Here is a 17,172-nt window from a genome sequence, read left to right as displayed (position 1 = left end):
ACCTTTGAAAACCAAATCTCTTTCAGGTAAAACTTAGGCACCTTGGAGAAATTCAGAAAACGTTAAAGTGCTAAAAAGATCCTGCTGCATATCTGAACGTAAAACCAAACTGCAGACTGACTTAAATAACTAAGGAGCTTAGGCCTTATCATTAGTACAATATTTAGGGTCTAGGTTCCAGTCTGGAATTCCCTGCCTCCTGGAATAAGAACTTCTCCGACAGTGTTTATAATCAGACTAAAAACATGGTGAATTTTCACAAGCTCTTAATTAGGCCTATCAGGCTATATAAGTAATTTAATTGCTATTATTATTATTATTATTATTATTATTATTATTATTATTTTAAACTCAAATTACACAACAGGAGGATAGGTTACAATGGAACTGGGTTACATTTTCCTATGCTATTATGTAGAAAGCTTGTTGTCAGCTCCAGTAAAGAGATCAGAGTTTTTAAAATAATAATAATAATAATAATAATAATTAAATGCTGATGTTCTTAGCTGTGTCTTCTTGGAAGAACACCCTCAATATCATCCTGAACTTTATGGAGTTAGGGTTAGGCTATGCATCATATGACATTTGACATTTGTTTATCACAATTTTTGATCTAATATCCTCTACATTTGTGAGTGAATGGCAATACAGCCCAGTAGTCCCACCCACACAATATGAAAATAAGCTGTCTGGCTACGGTGGGTGAAAGAGGGGATTTAAAAAATGAAATGATATATAGGCCAAATGTGAACTCCGGCCACACAAGAAAGCCAAGTCTCGATCTGAACACTGCAGCCTGGGGCTTCGTAACAGTGGCAGATTTCGACCGAAGGAGTGGGAGTAACCATATGGGAGGAACCCAATCGTAAATGCTGTGGCAACGCAATTTACTGCTAGCTTGCCATCTCTGTTGGCATAAACAGGATTTCTCAGATTGATCCTGCTTTAAACACGTTCATGGTACAACGCCGTTAACAGAAGACACAATCTTTCGGGTAACTTCCTGCAAGTGACATACTCTTGTATAATTGTGGGGGGATGTTCTTTCTATGTTGATTGTAGATATTAAAACATACCAGAGATAGCCTAAGCGTTGTTTTCCAAGCACCGAACAGCTAGCTAACTAATCTAACGTCACGTCCAACGCAATGGCACGATTACAGCTTCTTGTGTAGAGATTTTTCAAATGAATATGTTTAGCGAATGTTACATGTTTGACATTAGCAACTGTGCATTTTCAGGCTTTCTTGTCTTAAACTCTTAAGCGTTGCCAGTTCGGATAGCAAGGAAATGTTGCTTGCTTGCAGCACCATGCACGGCTAGCAAGCTAGCTAGCTGTCAGCCCAAGTCATTTCCTTGATTTTTGTAACTCCAATATGACAATTGTTAACTTAGTGAATGCGTTCTGAATCACGTGAAAGTACATACGGATCTGATTACAAGATGTGTAAACATTAACAGTGATTCTGTAATGTATGTTTTTCACTGAGAAGAAATGAACTGTCATGTTTGAAATGTTGTGCAATTCAATTCCCATGGGCTGCTAGCTAGCAATATTAGCATCTTACCGTTATATAAATGGGTAGGATGCTATTGGTGTGTAAAACTTATGCTAAAACTTTTCTGCTGACTCTAGACAAGATTCGAGCCAACGTCTGTGTGTCTCTATGCAGCACTTAACACGGATGCTTGCACCTTAAACTTACATTTTGTTGTGGAGTTATTGGACAAACTAACTTGACAGCTAGGTAGACAAGTGGTGCATTAGCTGCCAGACGAGGCAAAATACAACAAGTGGCTGAATGTGGAACTAGCATTCATCCCCAGCACGGAGTTAGCATGAGCTCTGGGCACAAGATTCCTACACGACTCCGAGCATAACAATCTGACCTTGCGTTCGAATTATTTTTCCCAATCGGAGGTCGGGGTTTCCGAATTTCCGCCGTATTATAAACGTAGCACAAATATTACAAGTAGCTCATAAACATCTCAACGCGATTAATCTCAGTGTATTCAGCTCAGTTCAATTGCCATTGAATAGTTGGTTGAAAGTGAAACAACCTAACGTTATAACTGATGTTCCACCCCAAAATCACCAAAGCCGTAACAGAAACCCGCCTTGAACGTAAGGTCACAACTAATTGTTCTATTTTAAATGCATTTTCTGTATGTCTTCATTTATTTAGGTCTGAATAGATAGACATATAGCCTACATTAGTCCCGGTGGTTATAGTAAACGTTGACAGCAGTTCAGTTTCCCTTTGCTTCTCAAAATCGTAATTTTGAAATGTAACGTAATATGCTTAATGAAAGAGATCAGCAGCGCTTAAGAGCATGCATGCACTGTAAACCCGAGATGAATTTCAAAATGAACATGAAAAATCAGCAGTATTTGAAAGCAGTCTGATGTGATGATTCTAGTGTTAAAGCTCAAATCTGTGTAGGCTACTTCGTATTCAGTGTGGATTGTAGATGATTACACCTGGCATAGCCTATAGATTTTTAAATGATATTATTGAGTATTAAGTAGGATATTATAATCTTAACCACTTACTACAATATTGTACAGTTTTCATTAAATCTTAATCATATCTGTATGTCAATTCATATCTGGAGGGCATATGCCAAGGGAGGACATGATCCATGTTAGATCATGTTTCAGGCTTCCAGAAAATATATATTTTATGTGGTTTAATGAATGCTAAATGTCACACAGTACGGTCCAACATGTATCAGTTGTACAACTGATCCACTTAAGTGTGAGTGCCATTTGAAGCATGGTTTTGTTTGACTAGACTAATGAACTGTATTTCACACTGCTGGTTTGGTAATGGCATAGTGACCATTGCCAAGGCTTGGCTCATGGTGCGGCAGCGGCACACTGACTCAGCATGTAGAGTGGCCAGAATCTTAAGTCAACTCCAGGGGACGCGTGTGGACAAAGTTCAGGAAACTATTTTAGCCTACATTTCAGTGTCAATCGGACCTTGCCATGTTACAGGAAGAGTTTTAAGGATATGGAAATTCTTGTTGAGTCGTTGCTGTTGCCAAGAGATCTGAGCTGTGACTCATGAAAGCGAATGATGCGAGTCTCAGTAAAGGGGCCAGAATGTGCTTGCATCAAGCAGACAAATCCTGGCCCGCATGAAAGAAGGGTCCCTTTTTCCCGTTTCCCCAATGAAATGCACGTCCTTTCCATGCCTGTTTTTGGCAAGTGTTTGGTTACGTAAGCGGTTGCAGATGAGTGTGGTAAACACTTTCTCCCAGCTGAGCCACTAGCTTCTTGTTCAGTCTGTTATAAATACGCTTGACTCATCTGTTTTTTTTTCTCTCCACGTCTTTCCCTCTCCACCTCACCCTTTTACTCGTTCTTTTCCATCACCCCCGCCTCTCTCGTACCTCTGTCTTACTCTATTCACAACCCTTTTTGGTCTCTTTCACTCCTGGTCCACGCCCCCTCGTCTTGTCTCCCGCTGGCCTTCTCCATCCCTCCTCTGTTCAGGAGATGGCGTTGTGGGCGCAGACTCAGCAGCTGCAGGGGGAGGCTCTGCACCAGATGCAGTCACTCTACGGCCAGCACTTCCCCATCGAGGTGCGCCACTACCTGGCCCAGTGGATCGAGGGTCAGCCATGGTGAGTGAGAGAGAGGGGCTAAGTGACTGGGGTGAAGGGTGTGTGTTTTGGGGGGGGGGGGATCACACTCTGCCCTTGATGACAAATGTTGATGCACACCAAAAGAGGGAGAGAGTAAAAGAGTTGTCTTTCTATCTACTGTAGAAAATCATTGTGAATATGTATATGTCGATGCACACCAAAAGATGGAGAGAGTAAAATAGTTGTCTGTCTATCTGTACTGTAGAAAATAATTGTGATAATTATATATTTTTTTCAATCAGATGTGTGTGTACAAGCATACTGAGCCTCTGAAAGGGGCATGATGGGAATTCACTCCTACTGAGCTTTCTTGCAGGAGTTTTGCATTCCTTCGCAATAGCTTTTGGCATTCAATCACACATATTGTCAAACATATTGCAAAGGACTGCAAAACTCTAAGGAGCTCTAAAAATACATTTTCATGGTGTGAAGCTAATTCACACCATGGCCCTTTCGGGGGGCCACGTACATAGCATGCATGTTAATGTTGTTGTTTTCTTCACCTGCCTAGGGATGCCGTTGACCATGAAAACACACAAGAGGAGTTCAAAGCCAAGCGCTTGTTGGAGAGCCTGATCCAGGAGCTGCAGAAGAGGGCAGAACACACTGTGGGAGAGGATGGCTTCCTACTCAAGATCAAACTGGGCCACTACGCAACCCAGCTGCAGGTGGCTTAAACAGCATATGCACAACTCTTAAGTACCTAGCGCTGCATACCTGTAAAAGCAAATTATACACACATACACCCACACACATATATTGAAAGTTTTGTTCACGACATTCCTGAGATTCACGTAGCTGCACCAATCCAATTTTTTTCCCTTTTTAACGTTTCTGGTTTTACAGTTGGCTGCATGCAGTTAGTCCCCAATTCATTTGTTATTGGCGTGTAATTGGTTTGAGCAATTATTTGAAAGGTCCGTCTGATTTCCCTTCTAGACGGCCTATGACCGCTGTCCCCTAGAGTTGGTGCGGTGCATCAAACACATCCTCTGCACGGAGGAGAGACTGGTGCAGGCTGCTAATAATGTGAGTTAGAATGAGTTAGAGTGTCACATACACGCATAAACATGTATTTGTATGAACACACATACAACACATTATGCCATGGTTATACAGCACAAACACACAACACACTACATAACATATTAGATACTGAGTTAGTGTTGCATACATGCATACATGCATAAACATATGTATACGTATATATACACGTACACAACACATTATACTATGGTTATACAGCACATAGAGTACACACAACACACTACATAACATATTAGATATTGCGTTAGAGTGTTGCATACATGCATAAACATATGTATACATATATGTATAAACATACTGTACATACACATTATACTGTGGTCACAGCACATACACACAACATACTAAATAACACCCCTACTACATAACATGCTACATACTGAGTTAGAGTGTTGCATACAGTACATGCATAAACACAATAACAATGACACCTCGCACAAGCAGCCGCTCATCGGTGCCCGTGTTCTGGTGTTTCCCTCCGTCTGTGGGTTCAGGTGAACTCTAGCAGGGGCGGGCTGGTGGACGGCACATCTCAGAGGTACCAGCAGATCAACCAGGCCTTTGAGGAACTGCGGGTGATGACTCAGGACACAGAGAACGAGCTGCGCAAGCTCCAGCACAGCCAGGAGTACTTCATCATTCAGTACCAGGAAAGCCTGCGCATACAAGGTAACACACAAACGCACCTGTCACCAAAAAGTTTAAGGGTGCGACTAAACGTTTGTTTTGGTCATACTAGTGCACCTAATGTCAATGTAAGGGTAAGCGCCTAGACTTTCCTCACATCTGCTGTCTTTCCACGAACTAAGCGTTTGTTCTTCTTTGACTAGTGTTCTACCGTGCACCAATACCACAAGTATTGCAATACCCTGAAATTAGACCTAATTTTATTAGTATCGATTTGACTGTTGGTGCTTCCTGTGGCTTACAGTACTGTATGTGTCTTTACTCCTCACACACAGCTTTCCACCCGTAGCTGTCTGTGATAAGTAGCGAGGCATGTCAGAGTAGGTTAGTGTTAAGTTGATTTGCTGACTTGCACCTCTCACGTTTGTGTTGCTAACCTACCTAGGCTATGGAATTTGGTTCATTTAGGCCTACTGTTGGGTTTAATAAAATGTCCGAAATAAGCTACGCAACCTATTGGCTAACTTTTACTGTACCTCAGGAGATACTTCTATCTCATTACCCCATTAGCTCATACGTCATGTCTCATTCATGTAGTGCTCACCAAAGTCACAGAAATAAACATTGCAAGACACTCTTATATGATCCCAGAAAGATTTCCTTTGTGTTGTTGAGTTTTTGAACATTTATGTCTAAGGACCTAGAAAACATAATGAATTGTATGTGCGACTAGTTTCCTTTAGCATAAAAAACGTTTAGTTTAACCGCTAATTACTTTCACCTTCTTCTTAAAGTTACAGGCACTCAATTAGCTCTACACACTACCACTGTAATGACATTAAATACAAATATAACAGTTTACAATTTAATATGAAGTATTATCATTTTAGCCATTAGGTATTATGCATATCATAACATTCTAAATTATTAACAAAATATATAAAGTAAATGAAATGTATATGAAGAACAATAAAAATTGTGGCATTGAAGGCGGCGCAATGAAAAATTGTGTGCACCTAAATTCTGTGCTGGTGCACCTATAAAAAAAAAAAAAAGGTGCACCAGTGCAACTAAAGCAAAAAAGCCCTGCTTCTGTCTATTCTTTGAAGTCATTGACACTGCCTCTCTCTCTCTGTGTGTGTCTCTGTCTGTCTCTGTCTGTCTGTCTCTCTCTCTCTCTCTCTCTCTGTCTCTGTCTCTGTCTCTGTCTCTGTCTCTGTCTCTCTCTCTCTCTGTCTCTCTCTCTCTATTCATCTCTCCCTCCCTCTCTCTCTCTCTCTCTCTCTCTCTCTATCCATCTCTCTCTCTCTCCCTCTCCCTCCCCCCCTCTCTCTCTCTAGCTCAGTTGAGTAATCTGGCCAGCCTGCCCCCAGCGGAGCGTGTGCAGAGAGAGACCACCCTGCAGAGCAAGCGCACCACACTGGACGGCTGGCTGACCCGCGAGGCCAACACGCTGCAGAAGTTCAGACAGGTACAGCAGCACAGAGGGCAGCTCGATTATGGCAAAAATCATCACCATGGTGTAATACCTTATAATAATACAGGATCCTGATTATTTAATACAGTAACACAGTGATTTTGGAAATGCCATTAATTTTCTAAACGGTGAAAACATTTAACTGGAAAACAAATTTTAAGAAAAATATTTTAAAAATGTGTTGCTGGTTAACTCAAGTCATATGCTGACAAGCATATCATGCAAGAGACTTAAGCTGTGCAGGGGTAAATGCGTAGTTTATACAAACACACACACACACACACACACACACACACACACACACACACACACACACACACACACACACACACACACACACACACACACACACACACACACCGTGATTAACCTGTGCCAAGTTCCATGATTCTGACGGCCCCCCCTGTCTCTTGCCTCAGGAGCTGGCTGAGAAGCAGCAGACGACGCTGGCCCTGTTGCGGAAGCAGCAGACGGTGATCCTGGACGACGAGTTGATCCAGTGGAAGAGACGTCAGCAGCTGGCTGGAAACGGCGGGCCCGCGGAGGGAGGCCTGGACGTGCTTCAGTCCTGGTCAGTCTGACACAAACAACAGGGGCACGACGTACTGTACACAGTGGGTGCCTCCTAACTTCTCCCCTCGATCATCGATGCTCGATCCTCCAGGCTCGTTCCCACTGATCTACAACTAACACTGGATAGACTATCCCATTGTTGCCGCCCCATCATTCTGTATGTACTGTAGATCAGTGAGGACGAGGACCGTGGAAGGAAGGGAGGATGTATAAAAGACTAAATGAGAGGCACCCCCTCTCTCTCTCTCTCTCACAGCACAGCAGATGTAGAGAAGCACACAACCAGCAGACTGACTGACAAATCGTGCATTTTACTGTAATGCTGAATGGCAATTGATGTGAAGTGATATAAGCCACCCACCCACTCACCCCCCTGTGTTGCCGGTAACTTCAACATCTAAACTGTGTTTGTGTTTGTGGTTGGCGGGGTGGGCGTGTGTGTGTAGGTGTGAGAAGCTTGCTGACACAATCTGGCAGAATCGTCAGCAAATCCGGCGAGTGGAACATCTTACCCAGCAGCTACCCATCCCAGGGCCCACTGAGGACCTGCTCAAGGAGCTCAATGCCACTATCACCGACATCATATCTGCCTTAGTCACCAGGTGTGTGTGTGTGTGTGTGTGTGCTGAGCCTAAAGTTCTCAGGCCCTGTGCCTGATTTCAGACATGGACCAGGCTCTTAAACATCTGAAAACCGATAACCGCATATGACTTTCACAATGTTTTATATATATATACAATGTACATATTTTTCTCAGTTTTGGGATGTCTTAAGGTCTTGGTTTAATTGTACATCTATATGTGATTGTCAAAATGTTTACATTCACTCATTTGTATCACTGTATATAAATCATTAGTTGTCTACTGTATGGTTTTAGGTTCGGTATCCTTTTTAACATCACATTGAGATGCAGCCATTAACACAATGTCTGAGAAATGTACGGCGGTTAGGTCTATGCTGGTTTCAGCTCATTGGTGTTAAATGCAGTGTGTGTGTGTGTGTGTGTGTGTCGACAGCACTTTCATCATAGAGAAGCAGCCTCCTCAGGTCCTGAAGACTCAGACGAAGTTTGCGGCAACAGTGCGTCTGCTGGTGGGAGGCAAACTGAACGTGCACATGAACCCGCCGCAGGTCAAGGCCACCATCATCAACGAGCAGCAGGCCAAGGCTCTGCTCAAGAACGAGAGCACCAGAAAGTGAGCTGGTGGCGCACACATATGTATAAAATGCAGTAATTTCCTGTGTATTAGCCGCATTGTGTACAAGCCGCAGGACAGTGTTTTTTGCAAGTTAAAAGAAACAAAACCATATTAATACCATATTAACTGCCCTCGGTGTATTAACCTCATAGCTGGAGAATTTTTGCAAAATGAATGTATAAGCCGTGGCTAATAGTAGGGAAAATACGGTAGATAGATTGATAGATAGATCATTTTGTTAATTCCTCAGACGGGAAACCAGTTTGCTACCACACAGCCACATGACAGCAATGTGACAATGATGGTGCAGTACAATGTATAGCATACAAGTACCCTAATTTCCCAACTATTAGCCGCGGTTATACATTGATTTTTGCAACATTTCTTCAGCTACTAATATGGTTTTGTTTCTTTTAACTTGCATAGAACACTGTCCTGCGGCTTATACACAATCCAGCTAATACGCCAGATATTACTGTACAGTACAATATAATATTATTATTATTATTATTTATTATATAATAATAATAATAATAATATTAATACAATATGACTAATACATATTATTTTGACACCATATTTGCTCAGCGGTAATGGAAATTGCATTTTGTTGTCTTTGTACTGCTTTTTTTTTTTGTTGTTGTTTTTTTTATTAACCTAAAAGTTGGCTACTGCTGATAAATCAAAGCTCTTGTGTGTTGCAGTGACAGCAGTGGGGAAATCCTGAACAACAACTGTGTGATGGAGTATCACCAGACCACAGGCACCCTCAGTGCACACTTCAGAAACATGGTAAGCTGTGTCCACCACTGTGAGACCATTGTGCGACAGAGTTGCAAGCTCCATGATTAATTGCAGCCTTCGCGATTGCCTATTTGCGTTAGTTCGACCTGCAATTTCAATTAAAAAAATTGATTTAATTGTGCAATCGTGCTTTGCTTTTGACATTAGTCCGGACATCAGTGGTGTGTCTCCACAGGATGGGGTGAATCATAGGGTGGACCCTATTGCATTACCCGGCTGCAGCCTGTGCGTGTCTGCATGTAAAGGTGTTGGTTTCTCTTTCAGTCTCTGAAGCGCATCAAGCGGTCCGACAGGCGTGGGACCGAATCTGTGACTGAGGAGAAGTTTACCATTCTGTTTGAGTCGCAGTTCAGCGTGGGGGGAAATGAACTCGTCTTTCATGTCAAGGTAAAAAAAAACAAAAAAACAACAACAACAAAAAGCTGTTACCCACCCACACATACGCTCCCTCCCACAGACGTTTACTGATGTCTCTCCCCTTATTAGATGTGTCGTTGTTAACGCTGAAATGTTCAATTCTGAATTGCGAAATTGATAATGAGTAATGGAAACCTGATTTGTCGATATCACGTGATAGCTGTCTGTAATACAGCTCTCCTAAAGGCCAGACAACGACTCTTAAAGGGATATTCCGCCATTTTTGGAAATACGCTCATTTTCCACCTCCCCTCGAGCAAAACAATCGATATTTACTTTGTTCCCGTTCATCCAGCCATTCTGTGAGTCTGGCGATACAACTTTTAGCTTCAGCCTAGCATAGATTACTGAATCGGATTAGACCATTAGCTTCTCGCCTGCTAGCTTCATGTTTAAAAGTGACTAAGATTTCTGATAATTTTCCCATTTAAAACGTGTCTCCTCTCAAGTTAGAAAGTGCAATAAGACCAACTGAAAATGAAACCTGGCGTTTTTCTAGGCTGATTTGACATGGAACTACACTCTCATCTGGCGTAATAATCAAGGCAACTTGCAAACGTACCATAGGCGCAGTGATATCGTACGCAGCATCTGAAAATAGTCCCCATAGACATCAAGCAGTAGTAGTGCCAGTAGCTGCAAGTTGCCTTGATTATTACGCCAGATGAGAATGTAGTTCCATGTCAAATCAGCCTAGAAAAACGGCAGGTTTCATTTTCAGTTGGTCTTATTGCACTTTCTAACTTGAGAGGACACACGTTTTAAATGGGAAAATTACCAGAAATATTAGTCACTTTTAAACATGAAGCTAGCAGGCGAGAAGCTAATGGTCTAATCCGATTCAATGATCTATGCTAGGCTGAAGCTAAAAGTTGTATCGCCAGACTCACAGAATGGCTGGATGAACGGGAACAAGGTAAATATCGATTGTTTTGCTCGAGGGAAGGTGGGAAATGAGCGTATTTCCACAAATGGCGGAATATCCCTTTAAGATCTTTTTTTTTTTTTTTTTGAATCCTAATTTTGACCTAAAGTGTGTGTATATTTGATTTTTTATTCAGACTCTGTCTTTGCCTGTGGTGGTGATTGTTCATGGAAGTCAAGACAACAATGCCACAGCCACCGTGCTTTGGGACAATGCTTTCTCTGAGGCCGTAAGTGTGTGTGTGTGTGTGTGTGTGTGTGTGTGTGTGTGTGTGTTTCACACTCTTTTGCATGTATGTTGATTATGTTCTCTGTGGATGTCCTGCTTTCTCCAAACATAGCAACATTTCCATGTGAATATCTGTAGTGGCTTTACGCCAGGATGCGTCTGTGTGATCTCTTCTTCATGGAATGATGGAATTAAAAAGAGCATTCTGCTCTTTTAACATGCATGCCCTGACGTATATATTTGCTGTCCCATCATGTGGGGGCCTTCTTACAGGGAAGGGTGCCCTTCGTGGTGCCTGACAAGGTGCTTTGGCCCCAGCTGTGTGAGGCCCTTAACATGAAGTACAAAGCGGAAATGCAGAGCAACCGGGGCCTGTCGGAGGAGAACCTGGTCTTCCTGGCGCAGAAGGGCTTCAACAGCACCGGGGTCAACGCAGAAGACTACCGCAACATGACCATGACCTGGTCCCAGTTCAACCGGGTAGGACACCTAACGAAGGCTTCAGAGCTCCATTTGACCTGTTACTGTGGACGGGAGCTTTATTTGAAAATGGTGTATTGCGTTAATAAAAAACGGCTGCATTCGGTATCCTTTTTAGCATCACATCGAGCTGCAGCCAATAGCACAATGTCTAAGAAAGTTACGTTGGTTATGTCTATTTCAGCTCATTAGTGTTTGGGTTGTGTGTGTGTGTGTGTGTGTGTGTGCGCGTGTGTGTGTGTGTCTCTTTAGGAGAGTTTACAAGGCAGGAACTTCACTTTCTGGCAGTGGTTTGATGGGGTCATGGAGCTGATGAAGAAACACTTGAAGGCCCACTGGAATGATGGGTAAGAAATCTGATGTCTCAGCAGCACTGAATCTGGAAACTCCGCCAATAATGATTGCAGTCACTAAAAGTGTGTGTGCGTGTGTGTGTGCGTGTGTGTGCGTGCGTGTGTGTGTGTGTGTGTGTGCGTGTGTGTAGTGCAATCCTTGGCTTCGTGAACAAGCAGCAGGCGCAGGACATGCTGCTGTCCAAGCCCAACGGCACCTTCCTGCTGCGCTTCAGCGACTCTGAGATCGGCGGCATCACCATCGCGTGGGTGGCCGAGAACCCCAACAAAGCTGGTGAGATGCAGTCGCAGTGCTCGATGGTGTTTTAAGCCCCCAACGTCGTCTTCCAGGCAGCGCTGCCACTGTTGACTTAAAGGCACTTAATCCTTCCCCTAACCCTAACCTTAACCCATGCCTAACCCTAGCGCCTTGAAGACAACGTTGGGGGCTCAAAACCTCTAATCCCCGTTTACGTTACGTAAATTCATTGAACAGACTCTTTTAGCAGAGGCTTTTTCCCCCCCTGCTAAAGCGACCAAGCGTAATCCCTGTTTCCTGTTGAGGCAGAATTCTGATTGTCAAGATAAATGAGTGGCAGTGGGTCGAGAATCACTGGGTCTGATATGTAATTCCAACACAGACAGATCACTGTGAACCAGTTGCCAAAATAGTTTGATTAGATTAGATTGATTTAATAGTCGCAATGAATCGACTTATCATTAATGAAGCCCTAGACATCCATTTGGAATCAGAGGATTCATTTTTGAGTTATGTGTGTGTGTGTGTGTGTGTGTGTGTGTGTGTGTGTGTGTGTGTGTGTGTGTGTGTGTGTGTGTGTGTGTGTGTGTGTGTGTGTGTGTGTGTGTGTGTGTGTGTGTGTGTGTGTGTGTGTGTGTGTGTGTGGCAGGTGAGAGGATGGTGTGGAATCTGATGCCCTTCACCAGTAAAGACTTCTCCATCCGCTCCTTGGCTGACCGCATCAGTGATCTCAATCACCTGCTTTTCCTTTACCCCAACCAACCCAAAGATGAGGTCTTCTCCCGATACTGCACACCTCCTCTGTGTAAGCATTTCTTACACACTCAAAACACACACACACACACACACACAAAATGTTGACAAACTGTTGTGTACACCTTTTATTATAAATATTGTTATATATTATATAGATATTATGATGATTTGAGGGTTGTTTTCAGTACCTGAAATTCGTGGGAGGGGAGATCCTGTATTTTTTATACTCTATTTATTGCAACATGTTACTTTAATTTGCTTCTTTTTTTTTTGTCTCTCTAGCAAAAGCAGTAGATGGCTACGTCAAACCGGAGATCAAACAAGTTGTTAAAGTGGAGTAAGTAGCTGCATAGAATGCTCTGTACTAGTGAATTTCAAGAATTTGTTCCATGTGTAAGCGTGCACACACACACACAGCTATGTATATTCACGAACAAAGAAACTCCAAGGCACTCTCGGTTGAAAAAGTTTAAAAAGCCTTTATTGTTATGGCTTGGTCATATTAACCCTCTAAAAACTCTGACGCGTTTCGGCTACATATAAACAAAAGTGTCGTGGCACACTCGGAACTTCAAGATTTTTATTCCAACATTTCGGCTTACGCCTTCATCAGGGAAATTTTCACATACAAGTCATTCAGGATTTCCTTTATGTTATGTCTTGACGCAGTAGCTACATTTCTTGAACAGCGAGACCCAGACGCACGGCCTTCAAAACCATCTATTTTAACATTGGCTGAAAAAGTATTGTCTCTTAATTACTTCCGATTTGAAAATGAGTTTTTTCTTCAAACAAAAGGGACGGCAATGGGCTCACCAATGGCCCCTAACTTTGCCAACCTCTATGTTGGACTATTGGAGAGGAATGAGATCCTGAATCCAACTATGAACTCATTCTTTTCCAATATACTTTTATGATGATTTTGATCAAAATATGCAAATCATGTCTAAGAAATTCAAAGAGAGAGGCTACAAAGATGCACAAATTAAGAATGTGTCTTCAAAACTGGAAAGAAAAAATAGAACTGAACTGTTAAAAAACAGAAATCGAGAAAAGGGAAGACACGCGCCGGCACTAATAACTCAATATTCAAAATGCGCAGAGGAAATTAAACCTGTCTTACGGAAGTATTGGTATATCCTCCAATCTGATCAACAACTAAGCGGTGTATTTCCAGACCCCCCACAAGTAGTATATTCAAGAGGAAAAAATCTGAAGGACCAGCTGGTCCATTCAGATTTAATCCCAATCAAAGACGTTCAAACAGGCCGACTAGCTCCAATACGGCCGGGAAATTATAAATGTAATTCATGCGCACTGAGCACCTCACAAGGTGTGCGTTTACTCATTCAAACTAATGTGTTTCGGCTACATGCCTTCTTCCGGGAGTTAAGCGTTAACCGAGAGTGCCTTGGAGTTTCTTTGTTTGTTGGCATTCAGTATCCCATCCAAAGAGCACCTCAAACTTAAGCAACCTTTTGAGTCCAGGAAGCGCTCCTCTACCCCTATTTTATGTATATTCACGGTTTGTGAGCATGTCCCGGCGTCGTAACCGGTCCCCTTCACTCCGCAGGTTCTCGTCCCCGAACCCTGAGCCGTCTCCTGGGACTCCGTCCTTCATGGACCATGCAGTGTCCCCCACCGTCAGCCAACAGCAGACCTTCAGTCTCTACCCGCCCGTGTAAGTACAGAGACCTTCAGTCTCTACCCGCCCGTGTAAGTACAGAGATCTACAGTACCTGCCCCAGAGAGTCCAGAGAAAGGGCACTACCCACTGGTATATGACCAGAGAAAGGGCACTACCCATCAGCATAAGTCCAGAGAAAGGGCACTACCCACCGGTATATGACCAGAGAAAGGGCACTACCCACCGGTATAAGTCCAGAGAAAGGGCTACCGTAATTTCCCAACTATTAGCCGAAGCTTATACATTGATTTTGCAAAATTTCTTCAGCTATGAGGTCAAGTCACAGAGGCAGCTAATATGGCTTTAATATGGTTTTGTTCCTTTTAACTTCCATAAAACACGCAATGCAGCTAATACACAGGAAATGACTGTATGTTCTAGTCCTAGTAGGTATTCTAAAGGAGCACTTGGGTTAGAATATTTATCTGATTTCCTTTTTTTTTTTTTGGTTTAGCTAATCTCCCTAGCGTCCTTCTCTTTAGTCAGTTTATTTTTGTCCTGATCCAGTCTTTGTGTTGTGTGTGGTGCTGGTCTACAGGAGTGACTCCATGCTGGATGCAGATGGCGACTTTGACCTGGACGAGACCATGGACATGGCGCGGCAGGTGGAGGAGTTCCTCAGGCAGCCCATGGAGACTCGCTGGGGAGGACAGCAGTCATGACAACCTTGCATCAGTAATTGGCCGGGTTTCCCCAGAATTGTTAAGAAGCTCTTAAGTGCTAAGAACTTCTTAGGAGCGTTGTAAGAATGTTCTAAGAACGCTCCTAAGAAGTTCTTAGCACTTAAGAGCTTCTCAACGATTCTGGGAAACCCGGCCCTTACTCGTTCAACTCATAGACCTCTTTCTGACCCAAATCTTGTCCAGTGTATGTACTGTACGTCACACCTTTTAATCTAAACTAGCATGTCCCTTCCTCTAGCCTCTTACCTGAGTCGTTGAATGTCCATTGTGCAGCCTTCCTCACCCCTCTCCACTCCACAACACAACGAAGACAATTGAAAATTCCAATTGTTTTTTTTAATGTATTAATGTATTTTTTTGATTTTCGTTTTTTGTTTTGCTGTTTTGTTTTTATTAATGTGAAGCAGGGAGTTGGAATTCTACTCTGGTTTGTTGCAATGAAGTCAGGAAAAGGGAAATCAACAAACATAGATGTTGAGGATCACTTGATGCAAGTGATGGCATACCTACCGAGTTACAGTATTATAATGCTTCTGCAGTTTTTAGAGCTTGATGTAACAACAAAGTTATCTCCATATCACCATATTCTTGCCAAAAACAGTTTAATTCACTTCCATTTCAAATGCAACACAAGTTTCAAGACTTTAAAATTGGAAAGGATATGCGCTGCATTAGACGCTGGTAGTAGTTGCCACCAGGCACAATAGTCAAAGTTTAACAATGTTGAACTTTGACCGTGGTGTGTGTGTGTGTGAGGGCTAGCTGAGAGGTAGGCTGATGCCTGCATCACACTTTGTTCAGTAAAGCGGCAAATTGTTATTGCGCCACACAAGCCATTGAAAATAATGGGTTTCAGAGCGCAGCGTTACTGTTGTCGTATCCTGTGTGTGAGGCACTTCAGGAGTAACTAAAAACAAAGCACTTGCTTCTAACAGCGCAGAGAATAATCATGATTTTATTTAAACCGGCCCTTCATCAGATTATCACAATGGTTGAGCTGATTCTTGATTTAAAAGTACAGTACAGTGGGGTTTTGTTTGTACGTTATTTGTTTGTCCTTAGACTTTCCACACCGTATGGCAATCCAAACGTCCCTTTAACCTGAAATGTGCCTGCCCCAAAGTTTGCTGTTGTCCTCCGTACCTCTATAGATACACACACAGACACAGACACAGACACAGACACAGACACAGACACAGACACAGACACAGACACAGACACAGACACAGACACAGACACAGACACAGACACAGACACAGACACAGACACAGACACAGAGCGCTTTCTCTCTCCTCACCCCTGTGTGCCTTGAGAGCCGAAGTTTATCAAGTACTGAAACCAAAGTCGAGTTGTCCGATATTTCCTTCTTCTATTGGCATATTCTGTGCTTTTTGGCAGAAATAATCTTACACTATTTTGGGAATAAATTGCAGTTTGTTTCACGGGATGTGAAACATCCTTTGTAAACCTTGATACCTATCGTACAGAGTGACCAGGTGACCAGGTGACCACGTTCATGCCCTCATGTTGCTGTTATAAATTGAGGAATGAACAATTTGCACAGTCCTAGATAATCCGAACGAAAAAATTGACTTGGCAGATAGCTATGTATTCTGGGATTTGCCCCACGTTGTGCAACTTTGTTGACTAGTTTGCTGACTGCTAGTGCCACTGAAGTTGTATATGGGTGGTGCTCTGCTGCTAGTTCCCAACAGTCTTTGTCTCAGTGTTTCCTTGGAAACAGTCTTGGATTGGACCATTGAATTATGTCCATGAATGGAAACTACAGCCATATGGCGCCACCAGCAGGCCTTATAGTGCTACTGTATCTATGCACTTACACACCACACCAGAGGATATCCTGATTGTGATATGGCAGTGAAGGACTCAGTTGTGAGGTGGCCTTCTGTGTGGGCAATTTCCTACAAAGTTCAGAAGGGTATCTTGGTCAGATCTGCACTCTGGTCGAGGGAGGTTGGTCTTGAAAGTCCTGAGTGGTGCAACACTCCCCCCCCCCCCCCCCC

General features: G+C 42.9%; 1 protein-coding gene across 1 annotated transcript; it reads left to right on the top strand.

The window, feature by feature from the left end:
* Positions 1-839: 839 nt before the first annotated feature.
* On the top strand, positions 840-17,172 carry LOC134069610 (signal transducer and activator of transcription 5B-like). Its single transcript, XM_062525606.1, has 19 exons — positions 840-995; positions 3,503-3,633; positions 4,166-4,322; positions 4,594-4,683; positions 5,196-5,370; positions 6,669-6,799; positions 7,225-7,376; positions 7,825-7,980; positions 8,395-8,574; positions 9,282-9,369; positions 9,646-9,768; positions 10,860-10,952; positions 11,225-11,431; positions 11,684-11,778; positions 11,916-12,058; positions 12,672-12,827; positions 13,061-13,115; positions 14,352-14,459; positions 15,004-17,172. Exons 2-19 carry the CDS (start codon positions 3,506-3,508, stop codon positions 15,125-15,127), a joined length of 2,361 nt encoding a protein of 786 aa, XP_062381590.1. The 5' UTR covers positions 840-995; positions 3,503-3,505; the 3' UTR covers positions 15,128-17,172.

Source organism: Sardina pilchardus, chromosome 22 (genome assembly GCF_963854185.1).
Source record: "Sardina pilchardus chromosome 22, fSarPil1.1, whole genome shotgun sequence".
NCBI lineage: Eukaryota > Metazoa > Chordata > Actinopteri > Clupeiformes > Clupeidae > Sardina > Sardina pilchardus.
Note: the sequence above shows the minus strand (reverse complement) of the source record. Positions and strands in the feature narration are given on the sequence as shown.

Excerpts from the sequence above, each read along its gene's own strand:
- LOC134069610 (XM_062525606.1), top strand. The coding sequence starts at position 3,506 with ATGGCGTTGTGGGCGCAGACTCAGCAGCTGCAGGGGGAGGCTCTGCAC. Across the intron at positions 4,684-5,195 it reads TGGTGCAGGCTGCTAATAAT|GTGAACTCTAGCAGGGGCGG; the intron begins GTGAGTTAGAAT and ends CTGTGGGTTCAG. Across the intron at positions 12,059-12,671 it reads CGAGAACCCCAACAAAGCTG|GTGAGAGGATGGTGTGGAAT; the intron begins GTGAGATGCAGT and ends TGTGTGTGGCAG.